This window comes from Sceloporus occidentalis, unplaced genomic scaffold (genome assembly GCF_023333645.1).
Source record: "Sceloporus occidentalis isolate IW3139 unplaced genomic scaffold, rSceOcc1.0.p SCAF_22, whole genome shotgun sequence".
Taxonomy (NCBI): Eukaryota; Metazoa; Chordata; class Lepidosauria; order Squamata; family Phrynosomatidae; genus Sceloporus; species Sceloporus occidentalis.
In genome coordinates, this window is record NW_028317002.1 from 330,077 (window position 1) to 351,454 (window position 21,378).

At 41.1% G+C, this 21,378-nt stretch overlaps 1 protein-coding gene across 1 annotated transcript; it reads right to left on the reverse strand.

Moving 5' to 3' along the window:
* Window positions 1–2,626: 2,626 nt before the first annotated feature.
* Window positions 2,627–14,748, reverse strand: LOC149300869 (zinc finger and BTB domain-containing protein 11-like). The gene is made up of 12 exons (XM_089484454.1): window positions 14,439–14,748; window positions 12,540–12,766; window positions 11,653–11,884; window positions 10,879–11,103; window positions 10,016–10,830; window positions 9,090–9,263; window positions 8,764–8,985; window positions 8,515–8,659; window positions 7,682–7,799; window positions 6,538–6,696; window positions 3,679–3,854; window positions 2,627–3,141 (listed from the first exon to the last, which is right to left on the reverse strand). Exons 1-12 carry the CDS (start codon window positions 14,746–14,748, stop codon window positions 2,627–2,629), a joined length of 3,318 nt encoding a protein of 1,105 aa, XP_089340580.1.
* Between the last annotated feature and the right edge of the window lie 6,630 nt (window positions 14,749–21,378).

Sequence of the window (21,378 nt, forward strand, 5' to 3'; positions counted from 1 at the left end):
CTTTACCAAAGGCCCAACAATATGCGTTTTGGCTGCACGAGATGGTCCTGCATAACGCGTAGTTAATCCGGTGAAATGACTAGAACGCTAATTGGTGTTTATTCACTAACAGGAGAGTTGCGGTTTCAACTCTGTAACTTTGTTTTTCATTATGACAGAAAAGTCTTAATTATGGTTGGTTGTTTAAGCTCCTCAGATTTAACACTCAAGAGACAGGACTATTGTGACATCAAGCAGGACATGGCCTGGATGGCCCTGCAGACCCTATGGACAGTTTGCATGCGAGGGAGCTGTACACATCTTGCACTGGGTTTGCCGGAATGTATGTAACACAAATTCAGAAAGGTCTATTCACTAAACGGGGAGTGGACATGAGGGTTTGTGGTTTTATCTTCCCGACTTCACAATACATAAAGTCCAACTTCGGTGACCTGCTGAATGAAATGATTGGCTCTGTGTAACGTATAGTTAAATCAACAAGTTTTCTTTAAGGTCCTCGAACCCACTGAATTACGCCAAAGTACAGCAAGCAGGCGATTGAATCCATAACCATGTTTTATTAGGTATATGTATGTATACATTGTTTTACTTGCTAAGCCAAATAATATACACCAAGGCCAACATGGGTCCCTCTAAAATGGTTTACCGCTTCTAGCACTGATAATTCTAAGCGGAGATGTGGATACGGACACCGAGTGCGTCACTGACTTTGTACCCGTTAAATGGGCTCCCTCGTTTGCACATACGGTTATTGTATATGTTTCTTTGGATTTGCATGGACCCGGGTGTTCCACCAACACACAGCGTTAGTAATAAGTTGCTGCTACATTAAATTTCCGAGCGTTAAGTAAAACTTATGTCAGGGCAAACATTAGCATAGAAACTATTTATTTTCCCAGCACTAATTTTTTCCTTTTTTTTTTTTTTGTAACACTGGTTGATGGCACTTGACAAAAACTACAAAAAATATGTAAAAAAATATATATAACAGGAATAATCAAGTCTTTTAAGCTTCTATATAATTTAACAAATACAAACAGTTTAACCCCTTCGTGACAAAGGCTGATTTTACTTTTTGTACCCTTCGTGACAATGGCCGTTTTAACATTTCTGCGCTGCTTGTGTTTAGTTGTAATTTTCTTCTTTCCCGTTTACTGAACCCACACACATTAGATATTGTTTTTTTTCAGGACAAGAAGGGCTTTCTTTAGATGACATTGTTTTGATTGTATCATATTATTTACTATTAAAAAAAGTATAAAATATGGTGAAAAATTTAGAAAAAAATGACTGTTTCTAACTTTTAGTTGAAAAATCTTTTACTCATCTATAAAAGGTAATGAAAAAAGCTGCTAAATAGTTTCTACTATTTGTCCTGAGTTTAGAAATACCCAATGTTTTTATGTTTTTTTGCTTTTTTCTACACATTATGGGGCAAAAAGTACAGGTAGCGTTTTGCTATTTCAAAGCCATTTTTTCCAAATCTGGTAATTCTTCCCCCCATGTGCCATTTCGGGTATCTTTGAAGCCGGCCAATGCAATTTACCCCATCAAGTCATATATTTTTGAAAACTAGACAGCCCAGGGTATTCCAAATGCTAGTATTTTAACCCTTTCCATGCACCATATCTACCACCAGTCAAAACTTTGTGGTAGTCATTTTTTTGCATTTGTTTTTTCACACACATTTTACTTCAGGTATGAATTAAAAGGTTCTCGTTTATGTCACTATCACAAAACACCCCAATATGTGTTCAGCAACATCTCATGAGTGCAGTGATACCCCACATGAATCACGGATCGATTTTTTTTTACCCGTTTTAACAAATGACGGTCCTGGCACGTCATTTGTCGTTAACGACATGTTTTTCCGTGACGTGCCCGGACCGGCAATTGTCATCAAGGGGTTAAAGGGAGATAATGTAAAAAACAAAAACAAACTATATAAATACATCAACTTTATGGCTCGTGTGATTAGTCCAGCTATGAGCTTAATGGATAGTAGGGTGAGGGAAATAGAAGGCTGATAAGAGAAAATCTCAGAAAGCTTGTTTTATTTAAAACATTTTAGCAGCAGACGTTTGAAGCACCGGCTACGCACAGTTCTATAGATGTGGCAGTAGGTACCAAATGGATTTCAGCGATCAGCAATACATTACTGTCGATTAACACATTTTTTTTTTTTTAAAACTTCGACATTATTGCAAAAAAAAATAAAAATAGTTCTAAAAAAAGCCAATTTGAAAAAAACCTGCTTTAACTGGAAAATAATCACCCCCCCCCCATGACATTCGTTTTTTGTAAGCATAAAAACAAAGAAGGCGGCAGATCTGATCAACAACCCTTAAGGTGTATTTATTTTCATTTCCTTCAATGGAAAAAATGAAAGCAGACTTTTACTTACAAAATGCATAAGAATACAACAACTTGTAATGGTTGATTGAGTGTAGAATATCGTACACTCCTGATGAAAGGATAGAAGGAAAATGTTGACCATTTTCAGGCAAACAATATAAATTATTGGTTGCTTCAATACCTGTAGCAGCACTTACGGGGACCAGTTAAGTGCTAGAATAAACACATTTATAAATATATACAAATCCAGATTTTTGTAGGCATTTTACAATTAGACTTCCTCCGAAATGTGGTCAACCTCTACTTCTACTGTCTCTATGTGCTCTGTCACCTCTCCGATTTTCTGTCCTTGTTGTTGGGCCAGTACATAATTCACCACTTGCATGATACTTTGGTCTGATAACGTAGACACGCACTCCTGGGAGTTAGACGCCGCTTCGATGTCTTCAATCGCCTCTCCCGAAACCAACACAGTCTCAATCTCTTCGGTTACAATCTCTGCATGTGGCTCCTGCATGTCAGAGGACAAAATGTTGACCGCATGTTCGACCTGAGTACCCTGGTTATGGAACTGAAGAGTATCTTTCTCCAACATGATTTTGCAAGGTATGTAGTTGTTATGGAACTTGGTCATGTGTTTCCGTAGAGTGCGTGCATCTATATAAGCTTCGTTGCACACAGGACAGACATAGGGCCTCTCTCCCGTGTGTGTCCTCACATGACGCTTCAGGGAGCGGGCATCTGCCCAAGCTACTCCGCACGTAAGGCATTCAAAAGGCTTTACACCTAAAATAATACATCCAAAAGGCAAAATTAACTATTTGCAATTATATCATATTGCCCAAGCCAAACAAAAACAATTCTTCTGTATTACATGAACAGTAAATAGGACAAACTCAATATAGATGGGAAGTTAAACCACATATATAGCAAAGGCGGTATTTGCCTAATTTAGAAGACCGCGTATTCTAATGCAGGAGAGAGAATGGGTTTTAAGAGAAGAAAAATGCACTGCAGTGGCACAAAAAGACAGCCAAGTGATTTTAAATATATATTATTTTTATACCATTGACTTATTTATAGCGGGCCAAGATACCAAGCTCATTTCAATGAAAGACACTGTTAGGCTATTCGAAGCCTCTGTCAGGACTGTTCACTGCAGACACTATACATTAGCTGTTTAAAAAGAAATAATAATTCTGTCCCTTCGGTTGGTCTATATTTAAATTAAATGTAATTGATCCATAAGTAAATTTTAGCCTTAGTGGGAATTCTCATGTATAAAACGATAGCATACATTGGCATAGTTTTAATATTCTGTACCTTCGTGGTTGTTTACGTGTCTTCTATATTCTCTCAGCTGAGTGAAAGTCTTTCCGCAGTGTTCGCAAACGCGTTCCACATTTTGCTTCGTACGGCCCTTCTTGCCATGCGTGGCTTTATTTACATGTCTCCTGAAGAGAGACTTCTCGTAGAACTCCTTGCCGCAAACATTACACCTACGGGGAGAGAGTATAACGTCAGCCATGCGGACAGAGTAAGACGCATTACTACCGATATTCCATTACGGACATCAAGCCTGAACATCAACAACGTAAACCAGGCTGCAAAGTACAATGGATTTATTGTTTCACGCGTTAAAGTGAAGGTCATTCATAAGACAACACTTGTACGTTTGTCTTGACTGGCTACATACAACACATGCCACCTTTAATAGAAAAAAATAAAAAACATTAAATAAAATGAACTTTATTTAGTTATTTATGAGATCTTTAGTTTAGGAGATCTGACACTTTTGGCAAAGCTGGAAAGTCTGGTGTATCTAATTAATCCGTATCGTATACAGAAGTGATCTCCTTTCTCCTCGCTCACAGAGGCTGTCTGAACGACAATCGGCAACCAAACAAGATGAAAGAAATGTAATGCTGCGTAAATTGTTGGTGCTATGTAAATAAAAGATAATAATATTCATAATAATAATAAGGCGCATCAGCTGCTGCGAAAGGGAAACTTACCGGTGTCATTGCATTTACATTATGCTGGGTTTCTAAAACAAATATATTGATTATCTGTAAATACTAGGGCTGCAACTAACGATTATTTTCATAATCGATTAGTTGGCCGATTATTTTTTCGATTAATCGATTAATCGGGTAAAAAAAAAATATGCAAATTTTTCGTTTATTTTAAATAAAAACGTATAATTTACAATGGCATTTCACGATTCGCCTTCTTATTTTACTGACATAATAATAATAATAATAATAATAAGAAAAGCTATATTTTAACAAGAACTCAAAAAATACCAAAAAAAGCTTTACTAGTAAATATTCATGTAAACTATTTTTGCCCAGTTATGCACACCTCCCCCCCAGCTTGCCTCTCTGTCCCAGAAATGCATATCAGGAGGGGTATAAGGCATATCAGGGGACAGAGTGGCATATAAGAGGTATAAGGGGATACCTCCTATATGCCACTCTGTCCCCTGATATGCATTATACCCCTCCTGATATGCCTTATAGCCCCCTATATGCCACTGATATGCCACTTTGTCCCCTAATATGCCACTGTGCCCCCTGATATGCCTTATAGCCCCATATATGCCACAGTGCCCCGATATGCCACTGTGCCCTCCTGATATGCCTTATAGCCCCCTATATACCTTTACCCTTGATATGCCACCATGCCCCGATATGCCTTTTACCCCTATATGCCACTGAGATGCCACTGTGCCCCCTGATATGCCTTATAGTGCCTTCATGCCACTGTCCCCCCTGATACACCTTATAGCGCCTTCATGCCACTGTCCCCCCTGATACACCTTATAGCCCCTTTATGCCACTGTCCCCCCTGATATGCCTTATAGCCCCTTTATGCCACTGTCCCCCCTGATATGCCTTATAGCCCCTTTATGCCACTGTCCCCCCTGATATGCCTTATAGCCCCTTTATGCCACTGTCCCCCCTGATATGCCTTATAGCCCCTTTATGCCACTGTCCCCCCCTGATACACCTTATAGCGCCTTCATGCCACTGTCCCCCCTGATACACCTTATAGCCCCTTTATGCCACTGTCCCCCCTGATATGCCTTATAGCCCCTTTATGCCACTGTGCCCCCTGATATGTCTTATGCCCCCCCCCGATATAAGAAAAACTGACATCACTAAAATTGTTTTTTATATTTATATTTATTAAATATAGACAAAAAAAATACACAATACAATATAAATATATGGACAATAAATCAAATATTATAGACATAAAAAAACCCCACAAATGCACATAATTAATAGATCCCGCAAAAATTCTACCTGCCCCACCAGGGGTTAATATATCAACAGAAGAAACACAGGGCAAATGAGCATAAAAATAAAGATAATACTTACCCAGTGCTGCTTACTTGTCCTGTTTTTCTTCTGTTGATATATTAACCCCTGGTGGGGCAGGTGGAAGTGGCAGCGAGATGAAGTACCGGAGGTTGCGCACATCGCCCACTTAAATCCAAATCCCCTGCAGGCGCTGCAGCGGGACCTGGATCCTCTCCGGCAGCCGGTAGGGGTCTGTGTGATGCGCGCAGACAGCCGCTTCTCCCCTCCGCTTCCGTTGGGGCTTCCATGATGGAAGCCGCACCGGAAGGTCACGTGACGCCGGGTTCAGTAATAGAAGCCCGGGCGGAAGTGGAGGGGAGAAGCGGAAGGGGAGAAGCGGAGGATGTCTGTGTGTTTTGCACAGACCCTCACCGGGTGGCAGAGAGGATCCAGGTCTCCTGCAGCTTTGCGGGGGGTCTGGATTCTACAGTTATAATCCGATCTCTGTTTGAGATCGGATTATAGAAGGACGGGAGTTTTTCAGAGCGTTTGCTCTGAAAAACATAATTTTATAAATCGATAAAAATCGATTCAACTAATCGATTATGAAAATCGTTGACAACGATTTTCATAATCGATTATTATCGATTTTATCGATTCGTTGTTGCAGCCCTAGTAAATACCGTCACTGATTTACTTAGTGTACTCATTTGTATAGCGGAGGTTATAGGAAAGCGACCAACCAACCTTAACTAGAAAAAGTAGCATTCATGCGCCTGGCAGACCCTATTTACCGGGCATCTTGTATGTTATAGGTGGCTGTATATAAATAACGCTCTGACAAGGCATAAGAAAGCCCATGAATTCTACTCACTTGTAGGGTTCCGTCACAGAATGGGATTTTACGTGCGAATACCAGTCTTTCTTCCAGCTGTAGCATTTTCCACAAAACTCGCACTCGAAAGGCTTCACGCCCAGGTGCTTGTTCATGTGCTGCTGCAAATCACGGGAACCAAAGAAACTCTTATCGCACCTAAATGCAAAGGATACACACGTTGGTCATATGCGGAGAATACTAAAAAATTCACAAGACAATACAATAGCCCCACTGCACTCCTTGGAAAACAATACATTACGGTTATTATTACTGTTATTTTGCTTTTGCATTTATATTACATCAGACCCGTTAACCCTGTGACCGGAGCCTTTTGGACATTTTTAACCTATCTTTGCTCAACCATCATTCCTTTTCCATGTGTGTACCTACAGAAAATTACACATTGTTATTTTAAGGATAGATAGTTCTTTGCCTTCTACAATTTTCTTTGGTTTAGGCTTCCAGTTACTATGAATAACATATTAAAAACCGATAAAAAGACATTTTCAAAAATGCTATGTTATTTAGGATTTCTTCCAGAAATTAGGCCCCACCGATAAAAAAAACAAACAAACCCTGACTCATGTTCAACAACATTCCCGAAGTAGAAAAAGACTCCCCATGCATAGTTTTGGTTTGTTTGTTTTGTTTTTTTTTGCAAAATGCACCCTTACATACAACACCATTTTTTTTCTTATTTTTGGATTGGGTCAAGAAAGGTTTTGGGTTTTTTTTAATGTATATTTCTAGTGGGAGGGACACAAGGTGTTAAGGCAAATATTTGACATTGTATTTTTTAACACCTTTTAGACTGGAGGTGACCGAGGTATTTAAAGTGACCTCAGTGATCTCTCTAGGAAATGTCTGAGGTGCCCCTTATGTAAGCGCTACAGAATTTGATGGCACTAAATAAATAATAATAATGACATTTTATCTTAATGTTTTGAAGAGGAAGTTTCTCCCCCTTTTCACTTTGATCATCATTGTTGCTGATCGCGGAGTGATCTCCTGCGCAAAAAAACATAGGACGTACTATTATGTCTTCGGTCCTCTGATAGCGATTGTACGTCCTAAGTTCACTGAGTGGGGAAGTTATTTAATTTAACACACTATTAGTTAAGTATAAGCAATAACAACATACTGTGTGCAATGAAATCCACAAGTCTCATCTCTTGGCTTGTGCTTCTTTATGTGCTTACTTAGTCCAGAGGCTCTGTGGAAAGCCTTGCCACATATTGAGCAAAGATACTTGGAAATACCTTTAAAAAAAATAAATAAATAAAGTAAAATATCGGCAGCAGGGTGTGTATTTAATATTCTGATACTTATTTTTATTATTATGATTGCTGCTTTCATTCACTAACTGAATTCAGACTGCTAATTCTCAGTAAACCTTGATCAAGAGAGCAGCAACAAAATGCAAATCATCATAGGTCATTATCAGAATTTACAAAAGCAGGGATCAAAGAATAACATGTTTATGCAGAAATCGGGAGATTTTAGTAAAAGCCAGGATTCTGAAGCGTTTTGATGCGTACATGTAGCTACCAACATTTCAAATGGCTAATGGGGACAGTTTTTACCTACACATTCTATGTAATATACTAAAAGCAGCCAAACATTCTGAACTCACGGAAGAGAGGGGCAGAGTGATTTGTCTACACAGAGACAAACTATTAGGTATGTTGATGTCCCTGTCTAACTAGTGACCTCCAGAGCTTTCTTTAACTCTAAAAGAGTGTAAAGAATTAACAAATAAAGGAAGAGCAACATAGCAGTGCTCCTCTGGAGTCTAGTATCTGGCATTCATTACAGCATTAAATTAAGCTGCCGGTGCGGTCTAAAAAAAAAAACAAACAAAAAGTGTGTATAATATACAAAATGGGGTATTAAAAAAAAAAAAAAAAAAAAAAAAAAGGCACTTGGCTAACAGTTCTGTATCACTTTTAATAGAAGATCTCTACACTTCATTACCTGTGTGCGTGCTAACATGTTCCTGCAGACTGCGTTTTGTTACAAACGACTTTTCACACCTGTCACATTTGAACCGCTTCTGGGCTTCGTGTAGAGCCTGGTGCATCTTTAAACCATGCTTGTGGGTAAACGTCTTTTCACAGATCTAAGAATGAAGCCCAGCACAATTGAAGACGACCACAGGTTAGAAATTGTTTTAAATAAAGTTTTGCTATCAATAAATAAAATGCAACGGGGGGCATCTGTTACCTTGCACGCGTGTGGCTTCACTCCTGTATGTCGGAGCATGTGCAATCGCAAAGAATACAGCTTTGGGAGCGTTCTTCCACATATATCACAAATAAACTGCCTTTTTGTTGGCCCTTTGGCAGGATCCATTTCTGCTTCAACTATACACGATTCCGGTTTGCGGGTATGCCGGATGAGATGAGCGCGGAGGGACGCCCTATACTGAAACTCTTTCGTACACAGCTGCGGGTCAAAAATATACATCAATTACTTCCAGAATTGAGTAATAAGGCAAATTTATATATTCCATTGCTCCATAATTGAGACAAACCTATACAACGACTCACCGGGCACTTGAACTCCTTGATCTTGTCATGCTTCACGCTGTGCATTATCAAGGCATAGCGACGTTGGAAAACCATTCCACATTCAGCGCACTTGTGTTCGTCTTCAACCTTGGGCCCTTCCTTCTTGGACGGCATTATTCTTTTCTTACCACGCAACACCAGTTTCATGGCAACCTTAATTAAATTGTTAAAAATAAATATTCGTTAGTAAGTTACAGGCAGTATTTTAAGGACAGGGAAATAATATGCCACATACTCTACAGGACTACACCAGGATAACCACAATATTGCATAAAACATGGTGGATCTTTACGAAATCCTGTTGGCACAGGAACTTTTCTTTTTTTTGTAATGAGCCACCAGCTCCCACTAATGGATCAAAAAAGGGTTTAACACTTTATTTCAGCATCTTTCATGATGATCTTTCAATGATCCTATCCCTTAGTTTGTACAGTATTTGAGCCATCAAACTCCATCTTAAACACCTAAAAGGCATAGGTGTTAGAATGTATAGTATTTAGCTGAAGCGTACAACTAATCAGAATGAGGTTCTTCTGGACCAAGTTGGACACAACTTCAGTAACACAAAACCTGTGTCTCTGATTCTCCAACAGAACAGACTGAATACTGGATGCCTCAATCCAGGGTTCAGAGAAACAATGATTTGTATTAAATGTTTTTAACCTCACGATTATTAGGTTTTATTTATTCAAATGTTGTTACAATAGATTCAACTAATTAAGCAATTATAAATGTCCTATAAGCTAACTACCACACCAACACCGTAATAAAATTATAAATCAAAGTCAAGCCCTCTGTTAACGATGCTCCAAAGTAACAAAGGAGCTCTATGAGGCTGAACTCCTTCCAGAAAACACAATTTCTATAAGAAAAGAAAGCATATAAGAACGGGCAAGAGAGACTACCTGTTGGACTGCAGATTTGGAGTTCGTCTTTCGGATCTTCTTTTCTTGACCTTTGTGCATTTGGACATATCCACCTTCCCCAACTGAGCGCTCCCTCAGCTTCCTTTTATAAGTGCTGTCATCAGAAGGTGCCAGAGGCTCTTGGGAGCCACCAATGGTTCTTGTCGCTGGCGACTTTGGAGGTCTACCACGTTTCCTCTTAGGAGGAGTGTCTTTGCTCTTTGTTGTTAGTACGGTTTCCACAACATCGACACAAGGTGCCTCGACAGGAATGGCAGAATCTTCCCGTTTGGACTCTTTGCACTGCTGATGTGTTTGCGTACTTGTGGAGCAGGAGTCATTCAAATTGACATCTGGCTGCTCTGAATCTGAAGTCACCTTTGCTTCAACTGCACAGCTGGCGAGTATATGTGACTCGGGAACATCATGGGATTCACTCACATTTTCAACCAAAGGTTCTGGCTGGGTATCGGTAGGCTCAGCAGACACACAAACTTCTGGAGCAATACATGCGGTTTGCGGAGCCTGGGTTTCCTCTGCGGATACATCGATTACTGCAGGAATAATGACTGCGGGCTGGAGCTCTGCATTCACATCTGAAATGTAGATTGCCGTTGTGGCACTCAAAGAACTAATGGGAACTTCGCTCTCGCTCACCAGTTCTACGGTAGAGTCTACAGACAACTGAGATAAGCCAACAGTAAGATGAGGAGTTGCGCTAGAAACTATTCTAGCCTCCATCTGTACTGTGTCAGCAACCTCGCATTCCATATTTTCTTTATTTATCACATCTGGCGCCTGATTTTCATTCACCGCTTCAGTCACTGTGGGGGTTGCATTACCCGCTACTTCCACATGATCGCCTAACAAGCTCTTTTCTGATGTCACAGTTTGCACATCACCTTTATGGTACAGGGTGAGCTGCTTCTCTTCCATCTGTTTATGAACAGATTCACATATTTCAAGCACCTCGCTCATATAAAGATGACGAGCCAGCATGGCAACTTCTGCCATGGTGCAGAAATCAAAGCTCAGGTCTGAGGTGTATGCAAACTCAAGTAGCGGGAGGAAGCTGGACTTGCAGAATCCTGGAAAGGGCAGAAGCATAACGTGAGATAACATGCATACGATTGGACTGCGTCCTTGTCACCAGAAAGTCATTCAACATTTGATCTAGTGCACAAAAAAATAAAAAAATCAATAAATTAAAAAAAATACTTCTGTTTTTTTTTAGGAATGGTATAAGAATACATTAACCACACTTGTCTAGATATAAAACGTAAGGATCCAGAAAAAGTGGACTGGACGCACCTGATCCGAATATCAGAGAACAATACAATGAACATCTTCCTTAGCCCATGCATGGGAATATTCAATATGCAATCAGGAAGAAATGTCACAAGCCAGCGTAACAGACGCATTCTTTTAGACAGCTAAAGAAAATGTTAGTAGCCATGGTTGCCTGGCTCTTGAGATTTGTGGAGTCTTGTATATATTGAAATTTTTAGGCCAGGCATTATTAATAGAGGAAAGGAACAAGAATGTTGATCCTTCACATCACGCTGTAATTAGTTCATATATACTAATCAAGACACTGGTTATATATGCAATATCACATAAAATACATCACTCCTTACCAGAGAGATCCACAAAAGCCTCATGACTTGAAACAGCCCCCTTTTCAATGAAGAGCTCCCTGAAGTATTCGCTGCTCGCAGCTAGCACAGACTTGTGTGCTTTAAACTCTTCTCCTTCGATGAGAAGCGTAACGTCGCAGAACTGATTGGATAGGCGCTGCTGGTTCAGCTGCTCCAACACTTTCTGCCCATGCTTAGTGGAGGACTGCCTCACTGTGCCTTTGCTATCAACCTTGAGGAACAAGAAGAAAAACAAACTTCAATTTTGTAATTGTTGTCGCAAAAAAAAAAGTACGGAATCTGAACTTGTACACCACACAGAATCATTAACATGGACATGTGACACAACTGTGATATAATACTCTTTAATATACTGTCAGGGGAACACACCGGACTTAGGCTTCTCTCTCCAAACCGAACTTAGGCTAGCATTAAAAATAAGCTCCCTGTCTGTCCAAGAAGATAAAAAAAAAAAAAAACATGGTATCTTTAGTTGCCAGTTAAGATCCAAATCATTATTGTCAACATTACTTAGTTGTCAAAAAACACAACCACCATACACATCAAAAGTGTACAAAGCAAGCATGAATAGCTATTTGCTTTCCATCACAGCATATGCCTTGATAGAAAGTAAAACTCCAATACCTTGGATTTCGGTTTCTGCCGAATGTGTAGCTGTGCTTTATGCCCCCCCCCCCCTTATCCATGTGTGTCAATGTATGGAAGGGAAATTAAATTCACACAATTCTTCTGCATTACAGCAAGGGATAAATTCACGAAAAACTATGCTGAAAACAACCGGACAGTTTAAGGTAATGTGACAAAGTAATAATATAACATTAATACATTTGTCTCATATCCGAAGTTTTCCCAAACTAAATACGTACAAACACCAGTTCGTGTTTTGTCGCCGGTTTCTTTTTAACAGTTTTTTGGACAGGTTTTGCACAGGGCGCAGAATTGCCTTGTTCGTCATCTGTCTCGCCGTCTGATCGGACTTCTATGCCAAGCTCCTCTAGCATTTCAGATGGATCGTTCAAAGAGCGAGAGCGATCCAGCCTCTCCTGGCATTTGGGACATGCTTTGATGTAATCTTTTACCTGCTTTAAAATGCCTAATAAAAAAAGAAAAAAAAGAAAACATATTTATATATATCTTCATCGGTATAATGGACAACACTGGGGTAGAAATTAAATAAAACAATCCAAAGCCAACATCACTACATGGCATCAAAACATACAGCATACAATTTTTTGTCTTGTGCGTTTGAAAATGATATATATATATATATATATATATATATATATATATATATATATATATATATATATATATTATTTTTTTTAATAAAGAACAAGGAAAAGAAAAAAAACTCTGTCCATTCATTATGAAGGGCCAACACTGGCTAATTTCTCCAGTAAGAAGTGCGGAGCCTGCCCAGTATAATGTACAGACGGTGGGGACACTGGAGAACGCTCACCGATTTAGCGTATTTAACCATACAATGCACAGGGCCAGCCAAGCTCTTTCTACTGGAGTACAACCTTCATTGCATATAGTGCAGAAAAGGAGTAAAAACCACAACTCTCCTGCCAACTCTATAGTCAGAAGACCTCAATACTGCCGTAAAACACAGAAAGTGGGACACAGCCGATTGGAAATCCAAGTATATTGCATACTGTTTCAACATCAGACATGATAGAGACCTGGCTCCATCAACTCCAAGTTACTATAATGCCTTCACAAAAACTAAAGCCATCACTGAAAATGACTTAAGATGAGATGAAGATGAGATTTGACTACACGATTGTTTGACAACAATTCAGCCCGTGTTTACTGGTGTAGAGACTGAAACCACAAGCAGTCCTTGGTCTTGTCTTAAGATTCAGTGAAGCATTAGGCCTATCCCATGCATGTTTAAATTCCCTCACTGTTTTAGCCTCTACCACATCTGCTGGGAAGATGTGCCTTACTTGACCTCCAGGTTTCTATTTTTAGATTATGTTAATATTTCTTCTTTAAAAGGTTTAATAATATAAAAATGATGAGGCAAACATTGTTTTTTGGAGAGAGGGGGGTTAAGGCATTCCATATCATACTAAAATATGGTTACTAATAGTGCATTTAGGGTGCTAAGTCCAGCAGAGTCAACGACATGGCCATCATGTCAATGATAAAAGCGAGTGTTCTAGTAAAGTATTAGGACCCCACGCAGCTTCCTTCCCTCGTGCCCCCACACTATCCAGCTGTCATGCTATTAGGGCCACACCTCCCTGCCCCGCCCACTGATGGACTATATCAAGCCGTCCCAGGCGCCTGCCACTTCCTGTGCGAGGCTGTCTCTCGCTCTCGCTTAAAAAAAAACAAACTTCCTCCAAGGTTAAGCATCCTTCAGTTTTGTCCGTTTCCTGACCCCTCCCGCTTTCCATCCCAGCGGGGAAGTAGGAACCGAGGACACGTGCTCCAGTAGATACATAGAGAACTGCAAGTGTCCCATGCCGAGACGGAGTGATCAGCGTTATTTCAAAAGGCTCCAGCTAAATCCTGCAGCATAGATAGAGCAGGCGAAGCACACTTGGTATCACCCCTTACCTGGTCACTGTTCTGCTCTCCTACCCAGCCTCACACCTTGTGCACACATCCAAAGAGCATGTGCAGGTTTGTTTGTTTACTTTCTGCGCTCATCACTCCAGACTGTGCACCAGTGACCTCCTCCCCCCATCCCAGAAGTCCCAGTAGGATTGTACTGCTTTGCCCAGTCCCGCCGCTGTATCCCCCGTGCTTACCTCTCCACCAGTAGCTCTGGGACAGATTATGCCATGTCTGATGCCGGGTCAGGTGTTCCCCTCCCGCCCTGATGTGCGCCGCGTCTATCAGCCCCTTCCTGCGCTCAGTCTGCAGCACCACCTCCAGCTCGGTGAAGCTCTCCTTGTCCCTGTGCCGCCTCTGGTAATACAGGATGCCTGACCTCACCACGTAGCAGGCAGCCGCCTTGCGGATCTTGCGCTTGGCATTGCCCTCCGTGCCCGGTGCGTAGGGCTCCCGCTCGTTAGTGAGATAGCGAAGGATCGCCAGGTAACTCTCTTCACTCGACATGTTTGTAGGGCAGGCTGAGGAGAATAATGGTCCGTTGGCGGCAGCCGCCGCCTTATGCCCCTCCTCGGACCCACCCGGCTAACTCACCGGGCGCTCCAAATAACCGCACGGGTTGCTTCACCGTTAACCCGCAACAGGGGGTGACAGTTACACGGGGAACTGCAGATATCGGAACGCCCGATGAAGAGTCTCGCGGAAAGATAAAATGGCTGCTGCACCAGCGGAAGTGACGTCACTAGCAGGGGGGGCGGAACCTGGTACGCAGTGTGTTTGAACTCGAGGCGGTGAGACGCTGCGTGATTTTTTTCCCCGCGGGAGCGTGGTGAGTGGTAACCGTCGGTGTCAATGTAGTACGGTGGGGATGTTTACATATTATGTAAGACGACCGTATTTCCTAACTGCCGTTCAGGAACGTTACCTTTCTTTCCCAAGTGCATTGCCACAGACGGTGGTATAGCATGACTCCTATCATATAGCAAGCCAGACACAGACCGCTTAATGATACGCAAGCACTGTACGACGATAAAATATGCAACGTTTCAAACAATAAAGTTTGGGGGCACGTCTCTTATATGACATGGATATGACATATTTACGGTAAACACCAAATCCCGGGGCCCGCCGTGTAAAGACTTCTAATGAGATTCCGTTGGTCGTTTAAACATTGCGTGGATCTTCGGTACCATCCGAGGCTCTGGTTTGAAGCCATACAATCACTAGTCCTAACGAAATTTATGGTTATCATGCATAATTGGCTTCAGCAGGCATGTGATGCCTGGGTCAACTTCCAGGAATGAGGGCTTACTGACTGTTAATTAGCCTTCCAATAAATAATTATACTATCATAAATAATAGTATTTATTAATCCTATGTGGATGACTGCATTTTTATGAAGGCAAAATCTTTGAATACAGTTAATTGGAGTTCATCTGTTGGCTTCACGCACTTGTTCTCCGTAACATAATGAATAAAAGAATGATTCAATTATGTTTCAACCTTGTCTCGTTGTATAGAGAATCAAATCAGCGCGGGATGATATTTAGGATGTTACCCAATATTATTATTTTTATTATCTTTTATTTATATAGCGGCAACAGTTTACTCAGCGCTTAATACAATACATAAATTCAAGGGGTATGATAAGACAAGAATTGACAGACTAAGACAAACCGATACATTCGGTGGAGAGAGCCCTGCTTGCAAGCTTACAATCTAGAGGGAAAAGGGGTGACAAACATAAGGCATAGAGAAAGGGTGAGAGGTAGTGTGGTGGTTGTATCGATGACAAGGAAGTTCTAGCAGCTAAGATGGTATGCTTCTCTGAAGAAGTGGGTTTTTAGATGTGAAGAGGAGAGCCTTAGCCCATGGGAAGAACGTAGGGATCGAGTAAGAGAGTATTTGCTTATGAGGGCAGAAATGTACGGAGGAGCAGTATTATGGATGGCCTTATATGTCAGTACCAGGATTTTAAATTTAATTCTAAAAGTAATTGGGAGCCAGTGGAGGGTTTCACAGAGGGGGAAGCAGAAGAGGAGCGACGTGCAAGAAAGATAAGCCTAGCAGCGGCATTTAGGATAGACTGTAGAGGAGAGAGTCGAGACAGTGGAGTGCCAACCAGAAGAGTGTTGCAGTAGTCAAGACAGGAAATCATGAAAAAAGTGAATGAACAAGAGTTTTTGTGGATTCTTGGGTGAGGAATGGGCGGATACGAGAGATGTTTTTTTTTCTTTAGGTGCATGTGACAGGATGATTAAATATAGATATAATAGTATATCTGTGATGCTGGATTATTATGAATAGTCAGGGTCAATCGCCTGGCGACGTATTTACCTTATGCGGTGCAGGACCCCCAGCTGCCTTCTCCTCATTGGGATCTGCACCATCTTAAAAGTTGCACTGTGCCTTTAAGACACCAAGTAAAGGCATGCAATGCATTCTAATGCAGTCTATGGGGGGGCCGTGCTGAGGAGACAATTTTTCTTCATTTCATGGGAGGCTGTTTCAGTGGATTTTCCATTATTGCTATTGTTCCTCCTGAGGAAGCTGGGTCCAAACTTGGTGAAACGCGTTGAGTGATCATCGAGAACATAATACAGATCGACTTGCATTAATTCCTATGATAAGTGGGACTCTACCTACATTAATGAGTGTTTGTGCATAACATATCTGTTGTGCCGCTACCTCTTATAAGTGCGATACTGTGCCATTGGAGTTCTGTTACTGTTACAGATTTTAAAGAAGATATAAAAAGAAGTCTTTTTCTCTATATTTCTAGATGTGTCTGATCCTTAAGTGGTTAATAAGCTAAGTTCTCCCAGAGGGATCATTTTCTGGATTTCAGTGGCCACACACTTGCTTGCTCCAAGACTTCCACATGATTTTGTACATGGTACTCCTGGAGATGTCATAATGGTGGAATGGAGACAATGGTGTCTGTTGGTGCAGAGTCCCTATTTGGTCCAGCATCAGCTTTCTCACTTGACTGGTTCTCTGACATTTTCATGATCTGAGGAGAAAGGGAATGTTTATATGAGATTATCACTGATGGAGCTATACAGGTTGATGAGGAAGGTAACATTGTAACACTCTAGACTGTAAGCTCCTGAGAGTATGTCCCTCTTTTACCTTTGTTATGCTATACAGTACTTATAATGTCCTGTCTACCCGTTTTTAAACACTGCGGCATATGAAGGATGTATGTAAATCAATAAATGTCTGCTCATCTCCTGTAAGTGTAGTCAGAGGTTGGTGTTTGTCATCGGAAGCTGCATGTTGTGCCCGGAATATTGTGGTTCATATCGCAAAATTATCTAATTAGTCCATGACGTTATAATATATGCCCAGGAAAAGTGCGGGGGAGCACTGAGGAGGTTAACATGTGCCCAGAGCCTCTGCGAGGGTGACCACATTTTATTTCTGCTGTTTTCTGCCATTTAGGGACACAGTATGGAGCAGATGAGATTACACACACAGGTGTGTATATACACTGTATATCTCACATACACATAAAATGCATTCCATATTCTATAAATTATTAGGAAACTCGGGAACCAAGTTTATTTCAGGTTTAATATTATATTATACATACAATCAATACCAGACATGAGCGGTTTCTGAGAAATAACTCCTCCGTTACGTGACATGACACACGCAATCACACACATACCACTTACACAGTGGGTTTTTTGCCTGATGCTGGATGCAGCTTACACTGAGCTCCGTGTGAAGAGGGGACTCGGCCAAGGAGGACAGACCTTCACTCAGAGCTCTTGTTCTGTGACAATGCATTATTAATGCATTACTGTTACGCATAAAGTCCCATTGCGGGACTGTTCCGGGCAATCTGGGAAATGTGGTCACCCTAAGTCAGGGGTTCTCAAACTGCGGCCCTCCAGCTGCTGCAGGACTACATCTCCCATACTCCTCAGCCAGCCCCTTAGCTGAAGGAGCATTATGAGAGATGTAGTCCTGCAGCAGCTGGAGGGCCGCAGTTTGAGAACCCCTGCCCTAAGTAGTATAGTGATTCAGTATACTACTACCTGAATGCAAGGTAATTCAATGTGTAAGAAGGCTCAAGAAATCTCACTGGCTGACTTTTACATTGTAAAAGCTATGAAATAACCTAAAGTCACGTGCTCATGTGCTGAAATGTGAAAGTAAATATAAATAATACTTCCCAGATACGACCGCAGCTGCCCAAAAGAACACTCTTCCTCAGGGTGTAGAAATTTAAACCGACCAGAAAATTATGGGGCGCAGATACATATAGGGGGGAAAAACAAAACAATATATAGTGTAGAGTGTAAGATCAATCTTATGTGGAAGTGAAGTGTTGCACTCACAAGTGGAACAGATGATCCAAACCCATCAAAGTGAAATGCAGTGATATCTTTAATGATCTTTGTGTTGAATCTAAAAACATAAGCTGAAATGGTGCAATATCTTAGGTAAAAAATCAAGTTCACTGATAAAAATGCACTCACATTTAGTCCATGCACTCAGTGCATAAAAGCGTGTGGGTAGAAAATCCACCGATTGTGGAATATAAAACGGTCCAAATGGATCCTTCCAAACGCGTTTCGCCGACTTGGCTTCCTCAGTAGAAGTATAATCGATCCGGTAAGTAGTCTTGTTATGTTCTTGTGCTCTTTTTATGGCCGTTCCCGTATTGCGTCATCACGCGCCGTCCATTTCTTATCTGTTGTTGTCGCCGCGTATCGCGTGTCTCCCGTCGTTCGTTTGTGTATCAGTAAAGTTTCGTTTGAAAACGTGGGCGGTCCAGCCTTTGCTCAGGGAGATCATAACGCGATCCTCCCTCCTGAAGTTTATTATTCTAGAACCTATGTGTGTGTTAATGTGTTTGATGGTGACAATTTATTATGTAAAGGTATAACATTTTAAGAATAAAGTGCAATAAAGATGTGCTTGTATAAATATCTTGGAGTGAAATCAGGAATCAAGATGTCTAGAGTTCATTTTAGGGAATTAATTCAGTGTCTGAATAAAAGTGATTTATTGTAATAAATATGATGTGATTATAAGATTATAGATGGAATATAATATAGGTACTACAAGTGTCAAGATGTCTACCATTCATTATGTGGAATCAATACATTTATATCAGGAATAAACAGTGTCTAAAGTTCATTATTTTAAAATCAATATAAATGTCTGTGTGTTTAATTGTAAACAATTTATTATATACAGATATAAGGTTATAAAAATAGGATTGTGATTTATATAAATATGTTAAAATAATGTCAAGAATCAAGATGTCGAGTTTATTTTATGGAATTTGCTGATTGTCTAAAAGCAGGGCTCGACAAATCCCAGACGCCAGGTCGCCATGGCGACTCAGAATTTTGTCCTGGCGCCTAGGAGTTTGTCAGCCTCTTACTAGTGATGGGAAGTTCGGATCGTTAAAGTGAATCGGATCATTTCGATTCGTTCACTGAAATGATCCGATTCATGATCCAGATCTTTGGATCACTCAGTGTGTCTGCAAGGAGTTACTGTTTTCCAGTAACTCCGTGCAGGCGCACTAACGATTGGCCCCGCCCCTGTAAGATCCGGATCACTGTAAGATCCGGATCACTGTAAGATCCGGATCATTGTAAGATCCGGATCTTTGAACGACTCTCTGCCTTCATTGGCATTCTAATCATTCAGAGAATGTCACCATACTGTTATAAATAATACATTAATAATCACTGCCCCCAGGATTTACATTCCCCTTTACCTGCAACTGCACCTTAAGCTAACTTTATTAAATTAATTAAATTAACCCTAAACACCCCATCAACCATGACTGCCCTAAAATTAACCCTTAACACCCCATCAACCATGACTGCCCCTAAAATTAACCCTTAACACCCCATTAACCATAACGGCCCCCAAATTAACCCTAAACACCCCATTAAGCATAACTGCCCCCAAATTAACCCTAAACACCTCATTAAGCATAACTGCCCCTAAATTAACACTAAAGACCCCATTAAGCATAACTGCCCCTAAATTATCCCTAAACACCCCATTAAGTATAACTGCCCCCAAATTAACACTAAAGACCCCATCAACCATACCAATTTATTAGGTAATTTATCTGGAGTACATGCAATTAATTTAGGGGCAGTTATGGTTAATGGAGTATTTAGGGTTAATTTCAGGGGCCGTTATGGTTAATGGGGTCTTTAGGGTTAATTTCAGGGGCCGTTATGGTTAATGGGATCTTTACGGTTAATTTCAGGGGCAGTTATGGTTGATGGGGTATAAGGGTTAATTTTATGCTGATGACTGAGGGTTAATTTAATTTAATGAAGTTAACGGTAGGTGCAGTTATAGGTAAAGGGGGGCAAACTCAGGGGAATCTAAATCCTGGGGGCAGTGTGAACATTAATGTATTTATTTATAAAAGTATGGTATCAGTGATATTCTCTGAATGATTCGAATCTCTAAGATTCGGATCCTTGTAAGATCCGGATCCTTGTAAGATCCGGATCCCTGTAAGATTCGAATCATTCGACTCTTCGGTTCATTCGACTCTTCGGTTCATTCGACTCTTCGGATCATTCGACTCTTTGAACGACTCTCTGAGTCATCGTTCCTGTGTGAATTAATGAGCTGTAACCTGACCCCAGAGTGCTCTGCAGATGACTCACAGCTCTAGGATCAGGTTACAGCTGCATGATTCACAGACTGAACCGCTACAAACGAATCGTTCAGTCTAGTGAACCGACTCATCCGGATCACTAAAAAGAACCGGATCAAATGAACGATTCGTTCATGATCCGGACATCACTACCTCTTACATCCAAAAAAAAATGGCCCCGCGTCACCACGTCTGGGCAGACAGCACAGCCACTCAGAGCCCGCCCCCGAGCCTGAGATCCCACGGAGTGATCCTGTAGGCTGAAACCGCGATTGCAGGAAAACCTGCAATAGCGTTTTCAGCTGTCACAGGCAGCTTCAGGAAAGGGGGTTCAGTGTTGATTGGGTCCCCACACGAGTGTGGGGACCTGACACAACATCCCCCTGCTGCCTGATCGCTCCATGAGAGCGACAGGGCAGCGTTAACCCCTTCAATGCCGCGATCGCGGCATTTAGGGGTTAATTCCCGTTTTGTAAGGGGCT